At 38.4% G+C, this 25,090-nt stretch overlaps 2 protein-coding genes across 4 annotated transcripts; one reads left to right on the forward strand and one right to left on the reverse strand.

Annotated features, from left to right (window-relative positions):
- Nucleotides 1–180: 180 nt before the first annotated feature.
- Nucleotides 181–5,465, forward strand: si:ch211-247j9.1 (rho GTPase-activating protein 24). Of its 2 annotated transcripts, none has more exons than XM_056730314.1 (7): nucleotides 181–1,472; nucleotides 1,946–2,153; nucleotides 3,020–3,152; nucleotides 3,272–3,345; nucleotides 3,466–3,587; nucleotides 3,677–4,682; nucleotides 4,785–5,465. In XM_056730314.1, exons 1-7 carry the CDS (start codon nucleotides 1,379–1,381, stop codon nucleotides 5,020–5,022), a joined length of 1,875 nt encoding a protein of 624 aa, XP_056586292.1. In that variant the 5' UTR covers nucleotides 181–1,378; the 3' UTR covers nucleotides 5,023–5,465. The 2 variants fall into 2 exon arrangements, with proteins under 2 accessions (XP_056586292.1, XP_056586293.1); XM_056730315.1 differs by having other exon boundaries at nucleotides 3,023–3,152.
- mapk9 (mitogen-activated protein kinase 9) lies at nucleotides 5,461–23,877 on the reverse strand. Of its 2 annotated transcripts, none has more exons than XM_056730317.1 (12): nucleotides 23,437–23,877; nucleotides 16,779–16,930; nucleotides 14,794–14,923; nucleotides 14,638–14,696; nucleotides 14,146–14,284; nucleotides 13,607–13,772; nucleotides 12,587–12,658; nucleotides 11,441–11,623; nucleotides 11,114–11,238; nucleotides 10,920–10,983; nucleotides 10,195–10,266; nucleotides 5,461–8,468 (listed from the first exon to the last, which is right to left on the reverse strand). In XM_056730317.1, the coding sequence occupies exons 2-12, from the start codon at nucleotides 16,892–16,894 to the stop codon at nucleotides 8,329–8,331; spliced, it is 1,266 nt and encodes a 421-aa protein (XP_056586295.1). In that variant the 5' UTR covers nucleotides 16,895–16,930; nucleotides 23,437–23,877; the 3' UTR covers nucleotides 5,461–8,328. The 2 variants fall into 2 exon arrangements, with proteins under 2 accessions (XP_056586295.1, XP_056586294.1); XM_056730316.1 differs by having other exon boundaries at nucleotides 5,461–8,471.
- Nucleotides 23,878–25,090: the final 1,213 nt, after the last annotated feature.

The raw sequence follows: 25,090 nt of genomic DNA on the forward strand, positions 1-25,090 counted from the left end.
GTCCAGTGTCTCGGGAACCGTTTTAGACAGGGATTCTCATCAGGGGCCATGTTACCGGGTACAGATGTATAAAAAGAGTTTCAGGGGGTGTGTTCAGTTTTATCCAATGGAACATTTTGGGATGCAGGCCATGTGAAGTATAAGGGGACGGGGAGAAGAAAGAAAGAAAGTAAGTAAGAACAAGAGAGAGAGAGAGGGGAAGAGACAGAAAGAAAGAAAGAAAGAAAGAAAGAAAGAAAGAAAGAAAGAAGAGAAAGAGCAGAACGTTCCAACTCATTTATTTTTAGTCAATCTGTGTTTTGTTGCGTTAATGATTCCTAAAGAGGGTACAAAGATAGGGGAAAATAGAGGGTGTTGATGCCGTTTTGGCTATGCTCCAGTGAGCCTGCAGTGAAGTGAAGAGAGAGGTGGGAAAGAACAGCCAAAGACAAAGATTAAAAAAGGAGAGGAAGGGTGTACCAAAAGGCATTCGACAAGAGCGAATGAAAGACAGAGGAAAGAATCCTGAAATGAAGCCACGTATGGGGAGGAGGACTTCATTTGACAGTGAACCAAGGAGGTGCTGAGTCACGTCAAAGGAAACTTTAGACAATTAAGTCCAGACAAACATGACCTTCCCTTGAGGGCAAATGCAGGCGTATTGTCAACAATGGCATAAGACTGGGACACCCGCTTGAAGTGGGGGCGTAACGGGTAACATCTACATCGTAATTGTCTCTCTGGAGTTGCCTAAAAGAAGCAGGTGAAGATGTCAAACACAGAATGAATAACAACGTGGACTCAGATGAAGTGTTTTCATAACCCTGACATCAATGACTCTTACTTAACAGGAAGAGATACCAAACTACGAAAAAAGAAACCTTGACATTGCTGACATTTCTTTTTTATTGATTTCATGTGTTTCCTCTAAGTATGTTGGCAGAAATGTGGTCACGTTTTCAAATTTATATAGGTACGCGCTTGACTTGAATAATGGCTCTTGTTTCTGGACGAGGACTGTCAAGTGAACTGGAATGTTGATATATCCGATAAACTGGCATATCTGAGCTGGAGGGCCAGCGTTGCACATCAGTAGGAGAGAGAGAGAGTGAGCTTCTCTTCGATGCACCAAGCCTTATCGCCTTACCTGCAGACAGGAGAAAAAGAAAAGGGAGGAGGAAGAGAGAAGAAAAAGGAACATCCAGTTCTAAACCAAACAGGAGTTTGAAAAACATGAGGGAAGAGGATTTAGGTTCAATGACGACATTTGTTTAGTGACGGTTACAGGTTCATTACAAAGACTGAAAAGACGTAGTTTTGGAAAAGATAAAAGCAGGACGGAGTAACAGATGTGTGCACGTCTTAAAAGACGAGAAGGCAGGGGATAAAAGACACAAAGATGCCTGAAAACAAGCAGACTATACAGCGAACTGGAAGCTATCTCTCTCACTCTGCTTACAGGAAGATTAAAAGGGTCCTGAGCTTCAAACGACGTGAGTATTTAAAGGAACAGTTTATCCAAAGATGAAAAAATGTTTCATGTTGTTCAGACTTCCTTTTATGATTGGATACTAAATGAGATGTGTGTTATAGTTACTGACAACTTCAGCCACCATTTACTTTCATTGTATTGCTGAAGAGTGATTGAAGCTGAAAGAGTCATAGGGGTTTAAATACATGAGAAATCTCGGAATTAAATTTTTTTGGGTAGACTGTTCCTTTAAAGACAACATTAGCCCGAGAGAATTACACACTCAGACTTGCGTGCATTTTGGTGCAGTGCAGTAGTACTCAGGGTGCATTTCGATTTCTGCATTTGCACTTTTTACATGACATTATTTAAACACTCAATCTATGTCAGTTGTGTTAACATCTGTTTGCTGTTTCACCACATCCCAGTTAACAAAATTAGGTCATCTATACAGGGTTTGTGTCTGACAGCTTTCTATCGTGGTTTCTATCACAGGTGTATTTGGTCAAAGGTTGGAGGAGACGGTCCTGTATGAGAGGAGATATGGGGATCACATGGCTCCTCTGGTGGTGGAACAGTGTGTAGATTTTATCCGTGTGCACGGGCTGACAGAGGTGGGACTCTTCAGACAGTCCGGTCAGGCCACACTGGTTAAAGAGCTACAGGAAGCTTTTGATGCTGGAGAGAAACCATCCTTTGATAGGTAAAAGATTTACATTAAAGGTACTGCAAAACCTAAAGGGATGGTTCACCCCCACAATTTTTGGGCGTCATTAAATACCCCATTTGTCATTTCATACCTTTATGACTTTCTTTCTTCTGCAGAACCGAGAAGAAGATATTTTGAAGAAAGTTGGTAACCCAACAATGGCAACACCCATTGACTTTTGTTGTTTGGACAAACAATTAAAGCAAGTGAATGGGTGGCGTAATTGTCCGGTTATCTCCATTATATAATATGGTTTACATATAAATAATGTATCATCTTAGACAATCCTTTATGGATCACTATTGATACAGGGCTAGACATAAATCGGTGGATGGAACAGAAATAAATACTTTGAACATGTTTAGTTTAAACTATATGTTAATACAATATTAAATGACTGTACAATTCATTCTGTATGTTTTACATTTAACATTATTCTTTTGTTTATTATTCATCCATGATAACTCTTTTGACCCTTTATTTGCCCTCATGTTTTTCCTAACCTGTTTTGTGTTTCTTTTTCAAAAGAGAAAAGTTTTTCAAAGACACTGGTAACCAAAAAACACTGGATCCCATTGACATCCAATACACGACACAAAAACAATTGTGTCCATACAATACAATCAAACATTTCTCAAAATATCTTTTACGGGTTTGTAATGACATGAGGGTGAATACATGACAGTTTTAGGGGAACTATCCCTAATCTACAATAACTGTACCCAACTGTACTGTTAGCCAATACGCTTATTTGGGTAAACAGTTTTGTATTTAGCACAGAGCTTTCACTTTAGATCAGAACATGCATGTATAAGTTAATATTGTATTTAGTCACAAAATGAACGTGTTGGCTCTCTTAGCAGCACTGATGTCCACACAGTGGCATCTCTACTAAAGCTTTACCTCAGGGAACTGCCTGAACCTCTGGTGCCATATTCCCGTTATGAGGAGTTTCTTGTATGTGCCAAAAAGATCCCATCAGACAGAGAACAGGTATCATCGTGTATCTTAATCAATGTATGGATCAACACTTTTGTATACTAACATTGAGGTCTTTTAAGGACTTACAAGTTATTTTTGTCTCTTGTCATCTCATCCTGGTCTGACTTCAGGGTTTGCACGAGTTGAAGAGTCTCCTTTACGAGCTCCCTGTCGCAAACTTCAACCTGCTGAAATACATCTGCCAGTAAGACTTAACTCCATCTTTCTCATCAAAGACCTTTATATCGATACCTAACAATATTTTGTGCATATAATCTAATTCGAAAAACTTTGAGTTTTAGCATTCTACATATCTCTGCTCCAGATTTTTAAATGATGTCCAATCATACTCCAACATTAACAAGATGAGCATCCAGAATTTGGCAACTGTTTTCGGGCCAAATATCCTGCGACCTAAAGCTGAGGATCCAGAAAGTATCATTGGAGGTGAGCAACATCTAGCTTTGTGTAGTCCGGAAAAAGCGCAGAGATTTTGACAGATCTTGCATTCTACAATAACATCTCTCTCCCACTAGGGGCAGCAGTTGTGCAACATCTGATGTCAGAACTGATTCGAGAGCACACCTTGCTCTTCTCAAGAGAGAACTGCAATCTTCCAGAGGCCACTTTACCATCCATTCATCCCAATTTACAGATTCTTGCAGAATGGCAGAGTGAACCCCCTACTCAACCTCTTCTGACTGAAAACCCTGCCTTGCTTCCAAATCAGACTTTAGCCTGTCCACGTACTCTCTTACTGTCACTAAAGACGGAGAGGAAAGGGTCTAATCAAAGCCCTTGTGACAAGAATGTTACCCAACATCTTTCTGAGACGGGGCACCAGCTCGCAGAAGAGTCTTCATGTGCCAGCTCCGCCCTTATTTATGACAACTACAATTGTCAATACAGCCAAGTACATGAATTTCTTCAAACAAGACCTTCACCCTCCTCTCCACCACCTGCCTGCACAAACAAAGTCCTGGAGGCTGGGATTGAAAGTTGCGTGCAGTCGAGGAGCTGGCCGGATATGGAGGAGCCTACCTGGGGACCAGAGAGAGCCCTAGGGGACAGTGGAGGTGACAGTGAAGCCCAAGACAGTACCTTGTCTGTATATGACAACATGGGTGTTAAGGATCAAGGGAAGGAATGTACAGAAGACAAGAACTCATGTGCTATTGTGGAGGGAAAAGGTGGTGCTGCTAGTAGAGCTGACAGCAGTAGCTCTTGGTCCTCTTGTGAGATCGTGCCTTTGGATGCGGACAGCGGGAGCGAAGGAGCAGCAAGTCCTTGCCACGATTCTCCCGGACACTGCACATCTTTCAGAATGGACTTAGGAGAGGAGGGTCCTCGTCCGAACTCTTTGGCCTCCTCTTCTGCACCCACAGATGCTCCTTTAAGTACCGGCAGCAGCGAAGTCTTCTTGCCAAATGCTCCCCTTGAGCCACTAGGTTTTCCAGTCTCCCATGCGATGCAATGCCTTGTCGCAGGGCTTCGGCAACAGATGGCCAGGCAGAAAGCCGAATATGAAGCAAAAATCAACAGGTAAGAAAATGTAATGCCACAAAAAGGGGGAATGACCAGGGAAAAAAACAAAGCTTGAATACAGAAGGTCCCAAATAACCCGATTATCATTTCTGTCTTTAGGCTGGAGCAAAGGAACAAGGTACTACTGGGGGAAGTCACAGGGTTGCATTCCACGGTGGAGCAACAGCGCCGCTGGGTCAGCGTGGCTGAGATCAAGATGAGGAACGTAGAGCGCGCCCGTGCTGACGCGGACAGACGGAACACCACTCTGCAACGGGAGATGGAACAATTCTTTGATACATTCGGCGAGTTGAATGCCGAGGCCCGAAAAACAAGTCGCTTTGTTCAGAGTTTTTAAACATCACACTGCGCTACAAAACCAACCTAAGCAGGTTCTCAAACCAGTAGGAACGAGGAGATATTCCTGAGGGAAAACATCAGCCTAATTTTAAGTAAAGTTCAGTTCAGTTGCCTGAAAAACTCTTTGGAACAGCATGTTCAAAATTATTTTAAACCAAAGGTGCATTTGTGTCGTTCAAGTACTGAAAGAATGGAACGACCCAAGTATCATAGTAAGCATGGATACCATGAGAAGAGATGTTAATATGTAGACCCCAGGGATCCTTGAAACCCAAAATGTACTCTGAGATAAAGGAGTTAAAGACTTTTCCTTGGCTGGGGCACACTGTACATTTTGTTTTATTCAGTCCTGCAAATAAAAGGGGACATAATTACATACTGTTCGTACACCGATTGTATTTGTACCATCAAAAATAAATTGAACATATAGCAATGCTTTAATTTGAGCATTTTATTTGGCCAGTTGTCACAGAGGTTAACTTCTATTTCTTTTACACAGAAAGTAATCTCTATTACTGTTGACAGATTTTGCATATGTTTCAGATGGGTTTGTGATTTGGTTGCTCTATAACCCAATAACAGGGTACCATATGTAGCACAACAATACAAAACACATGAAAGCTAAACAGACATTACTAGCACAGAGCAGATAACTGTTCCTTTTACAGGATTTCAATGATGTCATGAGAACTGTTTTCTTAGGAAGATGAGAACGTTGGAAGTAAATGAAGGCCTATAAAGTGAACATTCAAGTCATTACTAATTCACCTCTTGTAAAGGATTGTCGGTGACCAACACATTGTTTATCACAGACACACTTTCTCATCTGCAAAGGAAACGGATACTGACAGAAGAGAAAGCAAGCCCTTGAGAAAGCGTGAGCCAGCTTTGTTCATTGACTCGAGTCTCGATGCCACAGAGGTCAATCACTAGTGTTCATAGCGAGTTCCCAACATGAGTAGAAATGATAAAAACACAATGCACTATTGCATTATTATAATACATATCACTGTGAATATGGTGAAGCACCAAATGAGACCCCAAAAGCTGGAGATTGAAAATGGTACGTATCTAAATAGTCTTAAATAGAAATCCCTATTAAGAGAACTAAAGAAGTGCAATGTTAGCAAGCAATCCAGCCATGAAGAAAAACAAAACTTGATTGTTGGTGCATTACCATCATTTGTTTTGTTTTTCTGGCAAAGCTGCAGCGGTGTTAGTGAGAAGATTAAGGCATGGATGTGATGGTGATGCATATCCACCTGTCCTGTCCATGTAGGACCAGTCCTTCTGATTAAGTCCAGCAACAGAGCTTGGAGGCACGCTAAAAAACACACACGACTCGTCCTCAGCTATCGTCTAAAGCCAGAGGAAGACGGCTTTCTGAGTCTTCAGGACTTTATGGAATGAACAAGTCTTGTGGTATGACAATGACATATACTGTACAGGTAGAAACAAGCAACATTTGAAATGACACTGGACAAACTGCAAATAGAGGCAGGAAGCTTGATGACATTGTTATTTGTGACAGTGACTTGACTACCTCTTAATGTTAAAAGACTTCCATGCTTTTGATTGTGGAGTTGTTGGTTTTGTAAGGTAGTTATGTTACTGTCAGGCCCAGACAGAATCTAACATTTATTTTAAAAAAGTGTTTTGTTTTATTTTAAGGGGAAATTCTGTAAAATGCATTTAAACATGAACGTCTCCAAGTTTGTTAAATGGAGATTTAAATCACAGTTTACCAAAGATTTACGCATTTGGCAGATGCTTTAATCCAAAGCAATTTAAGGAACAGTTCACCCAAAAATGAAAGTTCTCTCATCATTTAATCACCCTCGAGTTGTTCCTAATCTGTATAAATGTCTTTGTTCAGATGAACACAGAGATAGATATTTGGAAGAATGATTGTTTTTTTGGCACCATTGACAACCATAGTAGGACAGTTTGCTTTCCCACATTCTCCAAAATATCTTCTTGTGTGCGCCAACAGAGCAAAGAAATGTACCAAATTTTTCTACTATGCAGAATTTGCACAAATTCTATATGGGCCTCCTAAAGTGCCTGGATGCACATGGCTAGCTACAACATGTTGTTAAACAGAAAGCATCCAAACACAGTAACTAAAGGAAGAACACACACAATAAGAAAACAGCTGTAAAAATATGTCCTCGATAATTCATGTCATTACTATTTAACAAGAGAAAAGCGAAGAAATAAAAAACTGATAAATTCGCTTCGTACAACATTCTTATGGGCTTTTCAGATTAAAAAGGCAATGGTCTGCATTAGCTCGTACAATATTACATGGCGTGACGTGAAGGTGCCAGCGGTGATAAATTACTTTCATAATGACGTCACATCTAAATCTCACTCAGATTTGTTCGTTTGAAATTAAATTGAAATCTTAACCCTTTTTTTTTAAATCAAATTCCATATTTCCTTACTTTACAGTTCATAAGCATATTTGCAAAATGATGTCTCAACAGCACCAAGAAAGAATATAAGAACATAAACCAAATCTATGTACGTATCTAAACACATTGCCACACCCTAAACATCTGAAATGCAGGATCGGGTTGTTTGAAGCAGTGACTGTACTGAAGCAGATTCTACTATCCTGGTTTTAGGTGTGTGTGGCATATGTCACGGATCTGTAGTCACGCCATCTTTCTAGTAAGTGCTCTTTGTTAATAACATGCAGCAATACTTGTAACAGGACGTTCTAGACGGACTAGCTATAAAGTTGTCCGTGAATTTATATCTGTGGTTCTTTTAGGTGATGAAATGAAAGGCAATAAAAGCTACATCAGAGATGGAGAGAGAGAGAGAGAGAGAGAGAGAGAGAGAAAGGGTGATAGAGACAGAACATTAATGACTAAAAGATGGATCTCTCTAATGCGCACTGCTTAAACAGGTTGCGACACTAAATATGCCATATGAGGGCAAGTGAAATGTGACACAATTTACTCATCAACTCCTATCTGCCCATTCTTTGAAAACCTTAAAGAAAAATGTAAAGATGGGGTTAAATGTAAAAGTACTGGAGGCAAGTTATCAAAGCTTCAGTCATAGCGGACATAAAACTCTAACAACGGCTGTGTTCTTTGTGAGAGGTGATATAGAATTACAGTGGCAGACCAGCCCTATTAAAAGCAGGAGTGAACGATACGGAGTGTAAACTTGAAGCCACTTGAACATGCACCCACATTTCTCTTCAGTCAAGACCACGGCACGGCCCACACACGAGAGAGAGGATTGTGATGTATGTGAAAGTGATGGAGGTGGAAGCTGGGTCCCGCTGTCACTCGTCTAGCGCTCCTGCGAGAGTGTCGATGCAGGAGCTGTCCGTGTCTGAGGCCAGCGTCTGTTCTGTTGACATCGATGAGATGTCATTGATGGAGGAGGACTGGGAGGCCGTGGCGCTGCTGTTCACTGTACCGTCTACTATACACAAACACACACAGAGGACTGGATCAAAACAACAGATGCTAACTAAAGTAAATATGCTGCTAGCTTATGAGATTTACATTTATTAAACAAAAATAATTTGTCAGTTAAATATTGCCAAATTTTAATACACATATTTTATGATTTCTTAAGGTTGGTTATTATTAAAGCACCAGCACCAGCAACATGCATACATACATACTTCTATTTATACTATATATATATATATATATACATATGTATAGCATAAACTAATTTCCATAGCTATTTAATTATAAACAATTGTTAAATAACTTCTGCCTAAACCCTATCTCTTAAAAGTAAACTTTTTATAGTTAAAATAAAAAAACATTGATACATGATATATAATTTGCTAAATATGCTGAATTGTTTTCTCTCACAAACAATATATAAATAAAATAATACAAAATAAAATATATAATAATATAAATTTAATCACATAGTTTCGGTTCCGATGACATTTATTACCTGAATGAAAGCTCTTTTATGAGTTTTGCCATGTTGATATGAATTAATTCGAAGGTATTTGTTTGTGTGCAGCTGAATAAAGGAATTAAGGGGCATTCACATTAAAGGTCTTCACGGGTCCACTTAGATCCGAAAACCCAAGTCTGACCCGAGCGGGTATAATATTAGTGTCTTCGGCCTCGGAAATTTATAATAAATACGTTTTTGCTGAATAGACCTGAGAAGACCCGAACTGTCCCGTACATAAACAGTGCGTCGCTCGTGTGTGCGTGCAGTTGCCAACCCAATCTTGCGACATTGTGTGGCTGGATGGTAGGCTAATTTATGTTGAGCCAGACCTTTCAATCAAGAAAACTGGATCAAGCTGGGTCTTTATCCTGAGTTTTCTGTTGCGCCATTTAGCAGAGTCGCCAATTGCAACAAGAGGAGCAACGATTTATTGCCCGATCAATTTCATTTTTATTGACCTATTTACTTTTTCATATCCACTGGTTTCAACTGAAAGGCGAATTCTCAAATCACAATATCACAAAATATAGACAGTAAAAATAAACAGAGAAGCGAGACAAACTGGTTACCAGGCCACTGGGATTTGTTTCTGTAGTCTACTTCCTATGGTCAGGCTGGGGATGGTGGGGCTGCAGACGCGACTCGGGTCTAACTTTATTGGGACTGTCTCGGTTCGGGTCTTTTTTTGAAAGAAAATTACTTATGCACATCGGGTTCGGGTAAAAACTGATTTGCGTAATTTCGGGTCGGGTAAACATCTTTGGACTCGAGGTGACCTCCAGTTCACATTATAACTATTCATTTAGGATAACAGCAGGGTTCACATCACAGCTATAACGATAAAGACACAGAGAACGATATCATTGGGATCCCTTGCAGAACTATTTTTTCCAACTGATGAAGGATTACACATACAGTACCATTAAACAGTTAATGTTAATGATCGTTAATGTTAGTCTATTGAGGATCATGAGTGAACACTGCAGCGCGTGAGATTAAAATAAACATAACGTTACCGTCCAATGGTGTGGACACAAATATAACATTATAGTTTATAATGTAAACGGCCCTTTATTCATGAACAGTACATCTGGAATGGTCTATTCCTTCAATCATGATTAATGTCAGATTTTTATTTCCACCACACAATGCAATTGATGTGCTTTGATACAATACAAATTTAGTAAATAAACTAATCATTTTTGTGTTTATATTAACTCACCTAAACACTCGTCTTTCAACACTCCATTCTTGTTTATCTCCTCCCAGTCCATCACTTCTTTATAAATCAGCTCTGCAAGGATAATAAACATTGTTTTCATTCATTGTCTGCTTCATAATATATCAATATTCTGACTTATTTTTAAGACACTGTGAAGTTAAGTTTGTGTAGACATTTTTGGTTCACTCAAATTCTCTACAATGGAAACATCGGTCCCCTTAAATTTACTTTGAATCATTCGAGACATCATTTCAAGCAATCTTTATTCTCTTTTTTTAAATTGCCCACATTAAGGGACCGTTCTCAAAAACGATCAATTGTGAATTACTTTACTGTGTTTGATGCAGTGATGTCATATTCCAATATAACAGGTAGTCTGACTCCTCCCCTTTCTAAAATAGCCAAGAGGCATTAAAATCGCTAAACGTATAGGTGGTAAAACAGACTTATGTTTGCATCCAAATGTTCTAAATATAATTGTTGTCTTATTTTGGAGCCTGCTACCTTATAGACACCCTTAAAGCTAAGGTGTACGTATTAAAAAAAAAAAATGTCAGTATGCGTCATCACTCAACAATGATGGACATTTTCAACATTTTATGTTCCATTATGAATGTACTTAAATATGTCAGTTATTATAATAGATATTTGTGATCAGACAGCCACCTCAACCTGCGGAAAGACAATCATTACAGCTTAAAGCTCAACAGGGAGTCGTTCCGTACCTTTCCATTGCTCAATGCTGTGCTCTCTCTCTTCTAACTGCTTGTCTGATATCTGTGGAGGAGGCTAAACACAAGCATCAATCATTACAAATGCTAGTCTCTGGAATCAGTATCTCTCCAGGATTGTAAATGTGCCCTGTAAACGGTTTTAACAGGAGAGTCTAGACTAGGTGACAGAAAACGGGTGCACTGACCGAATCAGCCTCGGCTGGGTCGTACCACACATGGATGTAGGGGTGATTGAGGGCCTCCTGTACGGAAATACGGCTCTCAGGGTCGATCACCAGCATCTTGGACAGCAGGTCCCGTGCTTGACTAGCTGTGTGTGGATAAACAAAATACCAAACAATACGCAGCATGTCAGAAATACTTTGTTTTCATCAAAGACAGCATCCCGTATATGTTTAGCATTGCCACGAGCTAAGTAAAAAATAAATGCATATTTATATAAACAACACTGTACTAGAAAAAGCATGCATGCATCAGAAAAGAAAAGTGAGGATGTCAGAAACACGTCTTACTCTTGATCTTGTCATGCTCCGTCTCTGAAGGAAACGCCCAGTCGGGAAACAGCTCATTAAAACAGACTCCGGGAAATTGAGGTTTGTTCATCACATAGTTCCTGACAGTCTCCATCAAACGATTCATAAACTCTAGAGGAGGAGTTCCTAGAATTTCAATGACCTTATTCCACTGGTCAATGTCTGAGATGAGTTCAGTTAAGGGAGCTCACAGTAATAGAGAAGGGCTTTGGAATTGATGAAGGGAATTAATATAATAGGAAGAGATGCACCGATTCAATAATCATTTTTGGTCGATAGAAGCAATTTTATACACTATCGGCTGTCTGTCAATAAATGATCAGGGCCGATATATCCTGTCAATAAAAAGAGCACAGGAAAATGCAATGATTTGTGCTCTGTTTGTTGAAAATGTTAAGAAACATCACCAGTTTTTTATGTTCTACATCAATAGTCATTATAAGAATTAATAACATTCAGAAAGTAAAGAATTCAGAATTGGTTTCGGGATCGGCAGACATCACTGTGAATAATCAGCTATCTGTATCGGTGGAGAAATTCTGTATCGGTACATCTCTAAAAAAGTCATATTACATTTAAAACAAGTAGTTCTAATCACTAACGGTGTAGATAGCGGAGTTATTATATTATTTTATAATAATATTTTAAATGCGCTTTATTTAAAAATATATATTTTTTTAGCAATTTTGTTATATGCTTTTGTCATTTTATTATTCATTTTTTTGTTGCTACATAAACATTTATTTATTTCTATTTTTGTTTATTGTTATAATTTAAGTCTCTTTAACTTAATTCAGTTTATTTCTAAGGAAACGTCTGAATCTTTTGTTTTACAATAATTTTTATAAACAGAAATGATTTCAAAGTTGAAATAAACAACCTTTGTAGATACTGAAATTAACACTAAACAAGCAGAGGAAAGTCAACATGTGTACACCACAACAAACATAAAAATACTCGATAGTGAAAAAAAACTCTTCTAAAACAGACATAAGGCCAAACAGGAAAACAACAGGTGTCAAAATTTTCACTATGAGCGAAACTGCTGATCTGCGAGCCCTGCTTGCTGGGGTTAGCAAACCCCTAGTGGTTTACAATGGGATTGCAGGTGAACAGGAAGGATACGATCAGTGCCCTGAAATATGACGCTTCCTTTGACCATCTCACCCATGATGCAGCCCACCGACCAGATATCCACTGCCAACACACAAATTCACTTCATATAATATTTCAGGTCTTTATATACATTTATATTAGAGCTGTAAACTGAATGAAAGTAAAATTAGCTATACACATCATACTCATTACGACTCATTATATTATGCATATACAGTGTTTACAAGGGTGAAAAACCTTTAATAGTTTTTTAAAATGCACATGATTCGATATAGATTCTCAAAAGCCGTGAATCGTTTAATTTCTTTCATATTTCCGAAAGCACTGAACATCATTAATGTGAATCTTATTGCTACAAATATCCACTAGATCCACTCACTTTTCTTTTTACAACGTTTGGATGTTACAACAGGGAGCATATTGTTCATTCATTGCTTAATTAACATGACGGATGCGAGTGTGCCATCGAATTTAACATCACATAAAAGCCAACGGTTCATATGATTGCAGTCTCTCTTTACAGTGAAATTTAGTTTGTTACACTGTATCCTTAATGTAAAATAACCTGATTCTGTTTGATCAAGGTATGCGATTGTTCTCTTTCAATATACCCAAGTGTGTTTAAAGCTTAATATACAGGTTTGTGACTCTTCATTTCAATCTTTTAATACAGGGGTTCCCAAACTTTTCAGACCACGACCCTCAATATTAGACTGCTGACGACCCGAACTCAAACAGTTCTATCTTTAACATATACAATTTTTTTTTTAAATTAATTTTCTGTAATTCATCTCGCCATCTCGCGACCCCCTGCCCCCCACTACGCGATCCCCCGGGGGGTCGCGACCCCCACTTTGGGAACCACTGTTTTAATACACCTCTGTAATCTGATGTTTACTGATCTTTTTTAGAAAATCTATAGGATTTGTATTAAATCTATTATCATTGACTCAAATCAAATCAAGAGATTGTGAATCGGTACATCACCCATCCCTAATGTTAACATTAAAATAATTCTAAAAACATTACCATTCTCTTTGTACTTCATGCCCAGGATGACCTCTGGTGCTCTGTAGTATCTGGTCACTACATAGGGGGTCATCATGAAGTTAGTGCAGGCGGTCCTGGCCAGACCAAAGTCTAAGATCTTTAAAGTGCAATCGGACTTCACTACTATATTACTGGGTTTCAGGTCCTGAGGGGAAAGAGAGGAGACATGCGGTCACTGCTCAAAGAGAACCACAGACTTTGAAGGTTACTTTGTAGTACACAACACAGGGGTGTTGGGATGGTCAAAAATGCAGAGTCTGAATGTCAGTGACACTAAGGTCAAATGACTCAGAGAACATCGCTGGCGAAGCGTCAAGCTGGATGAGCTCTTTAATCATTGGCTCCCTTGAAAAAAGGGGGGATTAACCACTCTACATTGAACTTTTCTTTGAACTCCTCAAGAGATAAAATATATTGTCAGTTTAGTATTTTTCATTTCACTCATTTTATGAGTGAAATATTTATTTTCTCCAAGACCATGATGGTTTATGCCATGATGATTATGCAGAACAACTCACCCTGTGAATAATACCAGCCGAGTGTAGATGTCTAATGCCACACAGAATCTGGTAGAGCAGATAGGACATCCTCTCATGGTCCAGGTCCATGTGGATGACCTGACAAAGGCTAGCGTCCATCAGCTCCATCACCAAGTACCTAAATAACATGACAGTTCTGTCAGATTTGCTGAGCTCAAAAGATCTACAGCATTACCTTGCATACGTACCACTGACCTGTATGCCTCATGATCAATACTCAGAGCAAGATATTTACAAAGCTCAGCAATATAAGAAGTGCTTTTGTCAGGAGACGTAATTAATTATGATTTAATAACATCATGTCGATACGAAAGCTATAATTAAAACATGTAGCAGTGGACAGTATTGTGGTCTCAGCATCAGCAGAAGTATGAATTATAATAACCACACAGAGGGCCAATGCAGCAGTGATCCGAGGCAATAAGAACTCAAATATAGGGTAATAAAAATGTGTAAACGCTCAAAACATACAAATCCTGGAATTCTTCCAGTGACTTTTGAGGGGTGAAGACGTTCAGCAAATGGATAATCTGAAAGAGAGAGACGAGATTAATTGACTAAGAAACTAAATGCCTACAAAAGCAACTAAAGTGTAAGACTGGGTAGAAAAATATAAAATGAACATACGTTCTTGTGATTAACACACTTTAGCAGAACCATCTCTCTGTAGGCCCGTTTCGCATGGGTCTGGTTCTGAAACGGCCGACTCAGTTTCTTCACAGCAACAGGGATGCCAAGTGCGGTGTCAAGAGCCGAACTTGAAAGGTATAGGACACAGTCAATGTTGTGAACATCAACATCATTTCACTCTGGTTGCCAAATGTTCAGGTAAAACAAATCACTTCTTTTATCATGCAATATGCATATACAAATTGCCATTGGGTAAATGTCACAAGACTTGCCAAAATTCTAAGAAATGATACATTTAAAAGGAAAATATAATTTTTGTTGGGTGAAAATAAAAAAAACGGTTGCGTAGGCCGGCTACTTTTTTAAAAAGGCTGGCGGGGAAAGAGTTAAACTGAACTGTTGTTATAGAAATGCTGCTTAATGCTTCTGTCAAGAGATTTGTCTACATTTAAAAAAAATTACCCGATTTATTTATTTATTTTTAAAAGTTTGTAGAGTGTTTTTTCGTGACTAGAGTTGGACAGAATCAGCAAACTTAAAGAGAGTAACCAGTTGGTTCAAGTTCATTAAAACAAATATCAAAAGCTGAATTGATTTTATTCATTTCGTAAATCATATATAACTCAATGTTTTGACTAGTTGCGAATGCTGAATAATCATTAAAAATGTACCGATTAGTCATTGAAATAATGGAAGATTGGTCGATTAATCGGTCTAATACTCGTTAGATTAATCGACTATCAAAATAATCCTTGCAGCCCTAAAGTGAACAATAGACTTGTTCTAATATGTGATCTATAAAGCGTTTCTTGAAATAAAAAAACATGAATATCCATCGTTAAACAGCCAAAAAACAATCAAAGCCTCAAAAACAGCAAAAGACGTCCTACTTTAATAAAAGATTTCTCTCTTTCTCTCTCTCTGCGCTTGTTGCAGCTTTATCATATCGCACGTCATGTTCGGTAAAATTTATTCAACCATTTCACTTATTTCGGTTGCCGAACATTCGGTGCATCCCTACTTGGATTGGTTGGAACCTAAACAATCAGAGCAATGACTTACAATAAACAATAAAAAAAATACTTATTTTTAGTTGTATGTGCATATAGCGCAATCTAACATGTACATTTTTTATAATTCAGCATTATTGGTTAGGCTTTAATATAGTCACAAGCGTTAACTTTAGCCTATCTATCGCCGTCTCTGTTTAAAACATAAAAATGCAGGTTACTTTGCACACTTATCTATACATTAGTTGAAGTTGTCAAACTGACTTTTCCCATTAATTCGTACCTAACAGCTGAAATTATAAATCATTATTATAGTTTTCATTAGGGCTGTCAAACGATTAATCACAATTATCATAAAAGTTTGTGTTTACATAATATATGTCCATGTACTGTGCGTATTTACTTTGTATGTATAAGCACAAAAATATTTAGGAAATATCTTGATGTTTTTATTTATATTTACAGATAAACTAAATGATATATTAAAGTTTACAGATTTTTCTTAAATATATGCATGTATGTGTATATACTTATATGTTTATAAATACAAGATGAATATGCACAGTACACAGATATATAATATGTAAACACACATTTTTATTCTAAATGAGATTCATCATTTGACAGATTTAATTTACTCACACAACACCTGATTTTTCAGGTGGACTGCAGCTTTAAGAAAAGCTTAAGTACTTTTTACCTCACTCCGCTAAAAGTTTTTTTTCCTGTCATTAAGGTAGCAGAGCAAACAGTGTTTAGTGTCCATCTGGGTAAACAGTTTAGACATCCCGCAAGCTGCACAATCCCCTCATTACCACAGCTGCAAACCAGAGATCTAACTCTCTAATGAGACAAACATCTGCCACAGTCATGACAAATGCAGACAGGCAATGCCCTGATGGGCTGTTTAATGATGACATCATTACAGCTTGGCTTCTTTGCGACAATTGTGGTTCTGATAGCTTTACTCACCAGACGATACCCTGAGCACCAGATCCAATGGCACGGAGCTGCTGGTACCTCCTGAGCACCGTAAAGGTGGAGTCGCCCACCTGCACGCTGTAGAACTGCCCCTCCCCCTCAGTCATGGCTCCTCCCACTGTGTGCGTCTAGATGAATCAGACCTGAAAAAGAAAGAACAGGTTAACGTGAGATGCTAAACCAATGACTACATGCTGAGCTCACTCCCCTGTGTTAACTGCACGGTGCGTGGGGGCTGACGCAGCCGATGACTCATCCAAGGAGAATCAGATATAACACATGGTCATACTGAGCGACCCAGGACACCTATAAAATGTGATTAGAGATGGAGCACAGAGATAATGATAGGGGATAGAATCAGATCCTGTAGGTTTAAATCTCAATTGGTTTAAATAAATTAACACATAAATAAACTCATGCACATGTGTCGCTTTCCTCATGAACCGTCCACAGAAACAGTAAATATGCAAATGAGAACGATATTTGGGGCATTCAACTAAAGCTGGGCCACACCAAAAGATTTTTTCAAATCTAATAAGAGTTTTAAACCACATACATGAGGAGAAAAAAATCCTAGATTTAATCATTTTGCTCCTATGATGTTTGGTGGGTTGTGATGTGACAGAAACCACACACACCAACAGATTTTCAAAAAGAGTCTTGACTGTGAATACAGGAAATCTCTCGAGGTTTGTTGAAGTGATAACTACGGTTGTTATACTTCCATCAGCTGGCTTTCTAATAGGGTATTGTTTTATTCCACGTGACAATCAACAAAGTTCTTGTGCGTTTGTCCTCTGGGTTTCCCCACATATCAGGATTTCTGATCGTAAATATTCAACATGTTGAATTTTTAAGATTCGCAATCATGGCGGCTCTGATGTTCTGCCGATAAGGTTCATTCACTCTTAACAGACATCACACCACAGGGAAATCTGATAAGATAATCTTTAGAGCCGTTTAAGATCATCGGGACTTATCCTAGGACTGTCAGAAGAGGAGAAATCATAGAAGCCCGATTATCTTTTGGTGTGGCCCCTGCATTACTGTGTTAAAATGTCAGTAGATGACAGTACAGAGAATAGGAGAGAAACCAAACAGATCTGAAGCGCAGACTCTAGTCTAAATGCAAATATGACATGATGATGTCATAAACATTATAATTTGCCAATGATGTCATCTAGGTAACTCCCATAGTCTCACAGAATCTTATACGAAACACTATCACATGATATTTTTTCATTTCATTTCATCATCTTTCAAATTCACAGTGTGTTTTTTAATCTTCTGCTTTCCTTTCATCCGTTTCATATCTCTTCGGCTAAACACCGGGCAAGAGTAAAGACTCCCATCACAGCAGACATTTGATAAATTTTCTAATAGGATACTCCAATGGAGTTATAAAATCTGCTCGTAGAAGTCAATACAAGCATGTAAACAGGTTTTCCTCTGGGATACCCTCTTCTTGTTATTTTACGTAAGCAAGAAACCCCTCCAGTGATATGCAACTTTCATCAAAAAGGCAAAGCAACATCCTGGTGACTCATCAGCAAACAAACACAAAGCAAAAGTACTGCAACTTTCGTTCCAACAGTCAAAAACAAAGCAGACACTGATTTATTAAAAAAGATCTGATCTAATTTCATATTGACTCAAAATTATCTCTTTAAAGAGGGCCAAATAATCCAATATTGTAATGGAGTAAGCCTGCCCTGCAGCATCAGTGTTTGGCATAAAACATGGTCACATACATGTTTAATAGTGTGAATGTTTTAAATCCTGATGTTGTACATTATCTTTTTTTAAATTATTAATAAAACACTATGAAAAGTAGATTTTACTGTAGCATGCATCATAACACAGTCTCTTCCATACAAAGGCGAACCATTAACTAGATTCTAGAAATATATTTTTACCACTAAAAACACAACTGTGTGCTCAAGAAGGCCAAAACATCGGTTAAATGACAAGTAACTGAATTACTGTTCGTATCAAGTAAAAATATTAGGGCTCCTCGAATGTCTTCTTTGGTTACATATTGATTAGTGAAACAAGTGAAATCTAACAGCAAATGAAAAAAGACAGACGACTATTTATTAAATCCTCACAAGAATAAGCAAAAGGCAATAACATACAGTATTCGGGGTAATTTCGTGAATAAATCAGGGAAAAAAAGTAAAAGTTGCACATTTTGGTCAGTCCAGAGTTTAGCACATTCAACTTCGTGCATACAGATCACACAGAAATGCAGCTATGATTTGACAACAACAACGATTTCACAATGTAATACTCTGAGCCTTTATCTAACACGAATCCTTTTAATGTGAGCCACTACAAACACACTGACCCTACAGAACTTACTAACCTTGCCCTGATAGCACTTCAAGTGCTTCACAAAAGTGACTCGCAGACACATCTCTGGTGATGCATTGTGGCCATTCTTCTTATCTTTGTGATGCTTCCTGACAGGCAAAAGCTTGATGAAGATGACGCAACAACACTTCTCCATTTCTCCATCCCTCCTCACACCAGATCTGTGCCGCTCTGACTATAGCACATGAGTCAGCTTGTACCCAGCCTGAATTACAGTCATGCTGCTAGGCCATGCTGTGCTAAATCACAGTCAAAACGGCCTGGCCGGTGCTGCCAACAGGACCATTCTACTGAACTTTATCTCCGTCTGAGAGACGTTTCAGGCAAGCATTTCTTCATACTACGATGTTATTGCCTAATAAATGTGGAAATAGGGAATTAGGGAGAGATTTAGGGTGACATACGGTTAACACTGCCTCTGTATCTTAAATCTGTGGGAATCAACACAGCTCATGTCTCAATTTAAACCACATCGTTCTGAGAAGCCAGAAACTATGCTTTGTTGAAAATCTTGAGCTCAGGGGCTTTGGTCACACAGATTTCTCAAAACCACTTGGTAAGCATTCAGTACTTTGACTATTTTTAATGTATAAAGGAAAACTGCAGTGTACCATCTACTTTCAGTTTAATAGTGCGGCTACAAAGTAAAAGCATAACACAAATCTCAGAACACAACATTTTGTTAATAAATAACATTGATCATTTAGACTGTTTTGTCTAAACTCCAGTGCTGTAAAATTAATCTGAATTTAGGCATTTGTTAAATGTAGGAATGTAATTTCACCGTGAACAAGTTGAAAATCGATTATATGTGATGATTCAAGTCTGTTGAGATGTTAAATGAATCGCACTACATGTGCGATTCGTTTCCTAGCACGTTTCCTCTTCCTCTCCCCTAGGGTATCGTGGTCAAACGGATCCCGGGATGATCCAAGATCATCTGCTTCTCCTGCATTTGACCCGCGGATCAACTGTAAGTTTATTCATCATTGAGAATAAAGAGTAATACGCCCCTTCGCTCGCTCTCCAGTTTCAGCTCCAACGCGATCTCTACCTAGTATCTGGACGAGTACAATATTAAAGCGGTTCCAGATAAACAATGATGCTCAAAACTGCTCCGTCACGCAACAACAAAATATTATGGTATGTTAGTATGTTACTTACATACTGATCCGAATCAAAGCAACGTCCTCGGGGGTGATTTTAAGAGGATCTTTCTCTACAACGTCTCTATGCAGGAAGGTGGCCACCGTCGTGTTTGGACTGAGAGATTTGTGGAAAATCTATTTTACAACGCTAGTGGTCGCTGTTAATCAAAAACTGCGCCTTTAAAAGTAAACGTTAGAAAAGGCACAGACAACGTTAGAAAACGTTTCATATTAATGAGACTTTTGTATTTCTTCAATATTTTACTTAATTTGATTAATTTTGAATTGAAATTTAGGTTTGTTATTTGACATAAAAATATATTTTTATTTTTTTTACTATAAAAGCTGTTTTGTTAACTTTTTATTGTCAAAAAATATGCTAATTAATTTGTGACGTCACCAGCGCCACAAGTCTGTCAAGATCCTTACGGGAAACACAATTTAATTTCTCTTCAAATATAAGAAAGTAATAATTAACATTACTCATATTTATTTGACACAAATACAGGGGTTGGACAAAATAATATTAACACCCAATGTTATAGGGGTTAATATGCTACTGTGAACAAAAATGTTATCTTTTGTTACTATGTTGTCTAGGTTGCATGCCAAAACTGTAAACTGTGCTAGAACAAGTTGTGTTCAGCAGTGGTTTAGTACAAAAATTTGTAAATTGGGTGACTTGTCAGATTTCCAAAATTAATTGTAGGAGCCTGTTTAGCTCAGTCATACGGTGGCCGCTAGGTGTCACTGCGCTGCAACAGAAGAAAACACATGCAAACACATGCAAACACAAGCAAATTCAGAAAGCTACTTCATTAGTTTGGCGACACGTGCCCTGCAAATACTCGCAACACAAACAAACACAGAAAAGCGCTGCAAGCTGCACACACGACAACGGAAGTGTTTCCAGGGGACCGCAAAAACGGATGCACCTGATTGGGACGCGCTGTTCAAATTCGTTAGTGGAGTTGTCAGCCACTTGAAGGTAATTGCTTTATAACTTTACTTTAACTTTCTTAACGTAGGTTTGTAGGATATTAGCCTGTCGATTTGAACAGTTTAACAAAAACTATGAGACGTAGTAGCTGCTCGACTTACTTAAACAAGTGTCACTATAAAAAAGTTTAAAGGTTTAAAAAAATGATTAAAAACTTTTAAACTTCGACATAGTCAATGTGGCTGACAACTCTACTAACGAATTTGAGCAGTCAAAATTAAGCATCAGTTTTTGGGATCCCCCGGGAACACTTCCGTTGTCGTCCGTGCAGCTTACAGTGCGTTTCTGTGTTTGTTTGTGTTGCGAGTATTTGAAGGGCATGTGTCGCCAAACTAATGAAGTAGATTTTTTGAATTTGCTTGTTTTTTGTGATTGCATGCGTTTTATTCTGTTGCAGCGCAGTGACACCTAGTGGCCACCGTACAGTCATCATTTGTTGGCCTGCTCACCGGGAGACTGCATTCATTCATTTATTTATTTAGAAATTAGATGTTATTTATTAGAATGAACTTACTCGTTGTATAAATACCATGCACTGTGCTGTTTTAACTTTTCTGTTTTCCTGTTTGCCCCTGTAAAGCTGCTTTGAAACAATACACATTGTGAAAAGCGCTATATAAATAAACTTGAATTGAATTGATGAATCATTTATTTACTTACTACTCATCATTACCAACATTTTTAAAATATATTTTGTGTTCTGCAGTGTCAGACAGTGGTGATCCTTCCTGTACGCAGACTCCACAAGTTGCGTAGGGTCCCTGCACCACCAGGGCGACCCTTGAGTACCAAATCAGAAACACTGTTGTAAACAAGACCCTATATTTTATAACTAGCGGATTCAACTTCAAAGGAATCATTCAGAAATGGCCTTTTTAATTATTCATTTATTTAATTACTGTTACATACTCAGATATCCGTGCATGGCAGGTAATGACATGCGTGTGATGTGTTGATGCGTATTTACAAATGGCCATGGCTTTAAAACAGCAACATTGCGAAGCATAAGAACGAGAAGCCATGTGTTTTTGTTCTATTTTAAAGTCTAGTTTTGCATGAAAATGATGCACTGAATTATTTTCCAAACAATTCTCCAGTACAGATTTACATATTTGTCCGCTCCATTGTATTGGGTTTGCCATGATAATAGGTCATTTTTAGTTTGTGCCGACCCATTTAGAGAATTACTATGAGCGGATGAACCAATTTAACTATGTCTTTAGTACTTTTCTGGACCTTGACAACAACAATAACCATGATGTCTATTAGGAGGCCTGGAAATCTCTCGGATGTCACCTAAATATCTTTATTTCTGTAACGAAGACCCAGAGAGATCTTAAAAGATGTTGAACATCATTTGGGTGAGTAAAACATGACACAATTTTGATATTGAGATAAACTTTTCCTTTAAGGCAAATGAAGGTTCATGTTCATTGAAATATCATCCGTTTCCTCAGCGTTCTCCTTTTTTTTGTCCAACCCATGTGCATACATAAAAACTATAGCTAAATGACAACAAATGTACATTATCAAAGATGTCATTAACATCCCTGATTGATTGTTTCCAGTGAAAAATACAAGACACCACCTACACATGATGCATTTATCACAGATCTCACAGACACCTGTGGCTCTTTACAGACTCCAGGCACTGTGTTGTATATACTGATCAAATACAAACCACGACAACGTCCAGCGATTTTTCAATGAGCCAATAAAACAATTACCACATTACAGTAGCATGTCATGTCAGATAGACTTCATGTCTCCATCAACAGCAGGCTAGCTAGTTTATAGACAGCTAGCTACTCCTGACCCGAACGTGCGTCATTTATTGTGTCCTGCTATCATAAGTCAGCTTTATTTTGTTGATGTTTAGTCACTAATATGTGAGTCCGGCTCGTTTCGGCCTGATCCAGCGCGAGGCCGGAACTCGCTGCAGATGTGTCGCGCGCTGCTAACTCCACGTCAAGCTCTCGGCAAACTGCCGCTCGCAAACAACATCCCCTCACAAACACGCGTCGTCATGTGGTTCCTTATTAAAACTATAATATACACGTTATACGGTAACAGAATCACCCGCTGACACAGTTTAAAGCGGGCGAATTGGTGCTAGCTGTGTGCTTACCTCCTCTTTCTCTCCTCGCACTCCCCGGTTCACTTCACTCCCATACATACACCAGCGAAAAGATCCTCGCGGAAGTGCTGTCGTTTATCGTATTTGCATTAAACGCCGAGATGATGGTGATGATAAAATTCCTCTTTTTTTTAGGAAGTTTGACTGTGAAAGTCACAGTATCGCACGTCTGACAGTGGCATGACTGCAGGGGCGGAGGTTGACGGGACAGGAACGTTTCGACGGAGCGCTCGCGCTGGGTTGGGGATGACGTAATGGCACACTCGTCAGGTCTGGTCGTACTTTTGATGCAGGCGGAGAAGTTGCGGGAAGTGCGGACGGATCCAAATGTTCTGCGTAGGATGGTACAATAATTGGCATCTGTTGTGTCTTAAATCCAGACGAGCTGAATCACTGTATACATAAAAGGTATTGAGGATCTTTACTGAAATGGACGCCGGGCTACAATGGGCATAGGTTCGATGTTAAATAAAAACATTTTAATCCTTAAACAATTGTTAATTATTAAGATTTGCACTAAAAAGACATCCTGTAAATGTATTAAGGACATGCAACCATCACTTTTGTGTAATAGTTATTGCTGTTGTTTAAGAAACCGACTTATAATACATTGAGTCATGGTTAGTCGTTGAATATATAAATGCTTTTTTGCAACAAAACATGACATTTGTACTCTCAGTGACAGTGTGCATAAGGTAAAACCCACTGCAATCTTTCAGGTAAAGGTCATCATGGTTATCTGGGTGTAGTTCTGTTTCCACTTGATCCATATGAAGATATTATCAGCATTTGTAGGGCAGATGTTAACCTTAAAAAAGAATGACCTCAGCAGTGACGCACGGGTCCCTTTAAGTTGTAGGCTAAATGATAGAACACCATTAGATTTGTAGCCTGCCAAAAAGGTCTTTCAGTGGTCAAGGTCATTTTAAATGATAAACATTAAAACATGAATTAGAGTGGTAAGAGAGATTGAAGCACAAACAACCACCATGTTTAAAACGTTCCCTTTAGTGATTAGATTATTTTTAAATAGTTTTAGCTGTTCATAAAAATACTCTAGAATTACAAACATGCGCTGAATATTCAACAGAAATGCATCATTCAATGTGCATAACAGCACCCAGCGAGGGGTCGAGTGGTTAAAAGTTAGCTAATAAAATCCCACCATTGGCTGCCAGTTTGTCACAGACGCTGTACCCTCAAAAGATACCTGTACATTTGTTTTTGTCAGATATTAGGTACAACGGTCATCACTGCGGGGGTTGTACAGTACCCTTAAAGGAATATTCAACATAAAAATGAAAATTCTGTCATTAATCACCCCCCGTTTCAAGTATATTTTTTCAAATATCTTTCTTTGTGTTCATCAGAACAAATACATTTATTCAGGTTTGGAACAACTTGAGGGTGAATAAATTATGACAGAATATTCATTTTGGGGTGGAGTATGCAAGGACTCTTTTTAAAACAAAGTATTGCAGCTTTTTTGTAAGGACCTGTTGCCTAACTAAGCTCAATTGCTATTTTCATAAAATATAAGAAATAATAAAAGGGGAAATATGGCAAGAATTGTTAACAAATTCAGAAATAAAGTGCTATTAAGATTATGAAAAGGCAGAAATAAATAACATATGAATTAATAAAG

The sequence above is a fragment of the Triplophysa dalaica genome, chromosome 19 (genome assembly GCF_015846415.1).
Source record: "Triplophysa dalaica isolate WHDGS20190420 chromosome 19, ASM1584641v1, whole genome shotgun sequence".
Lineage (NCBI taxonomy): Eukaryota > Metazoa > Chordata > Actinopteri > Cypriniformes > Nemacheilidae > Triplophysa > Triplophysa dalaica.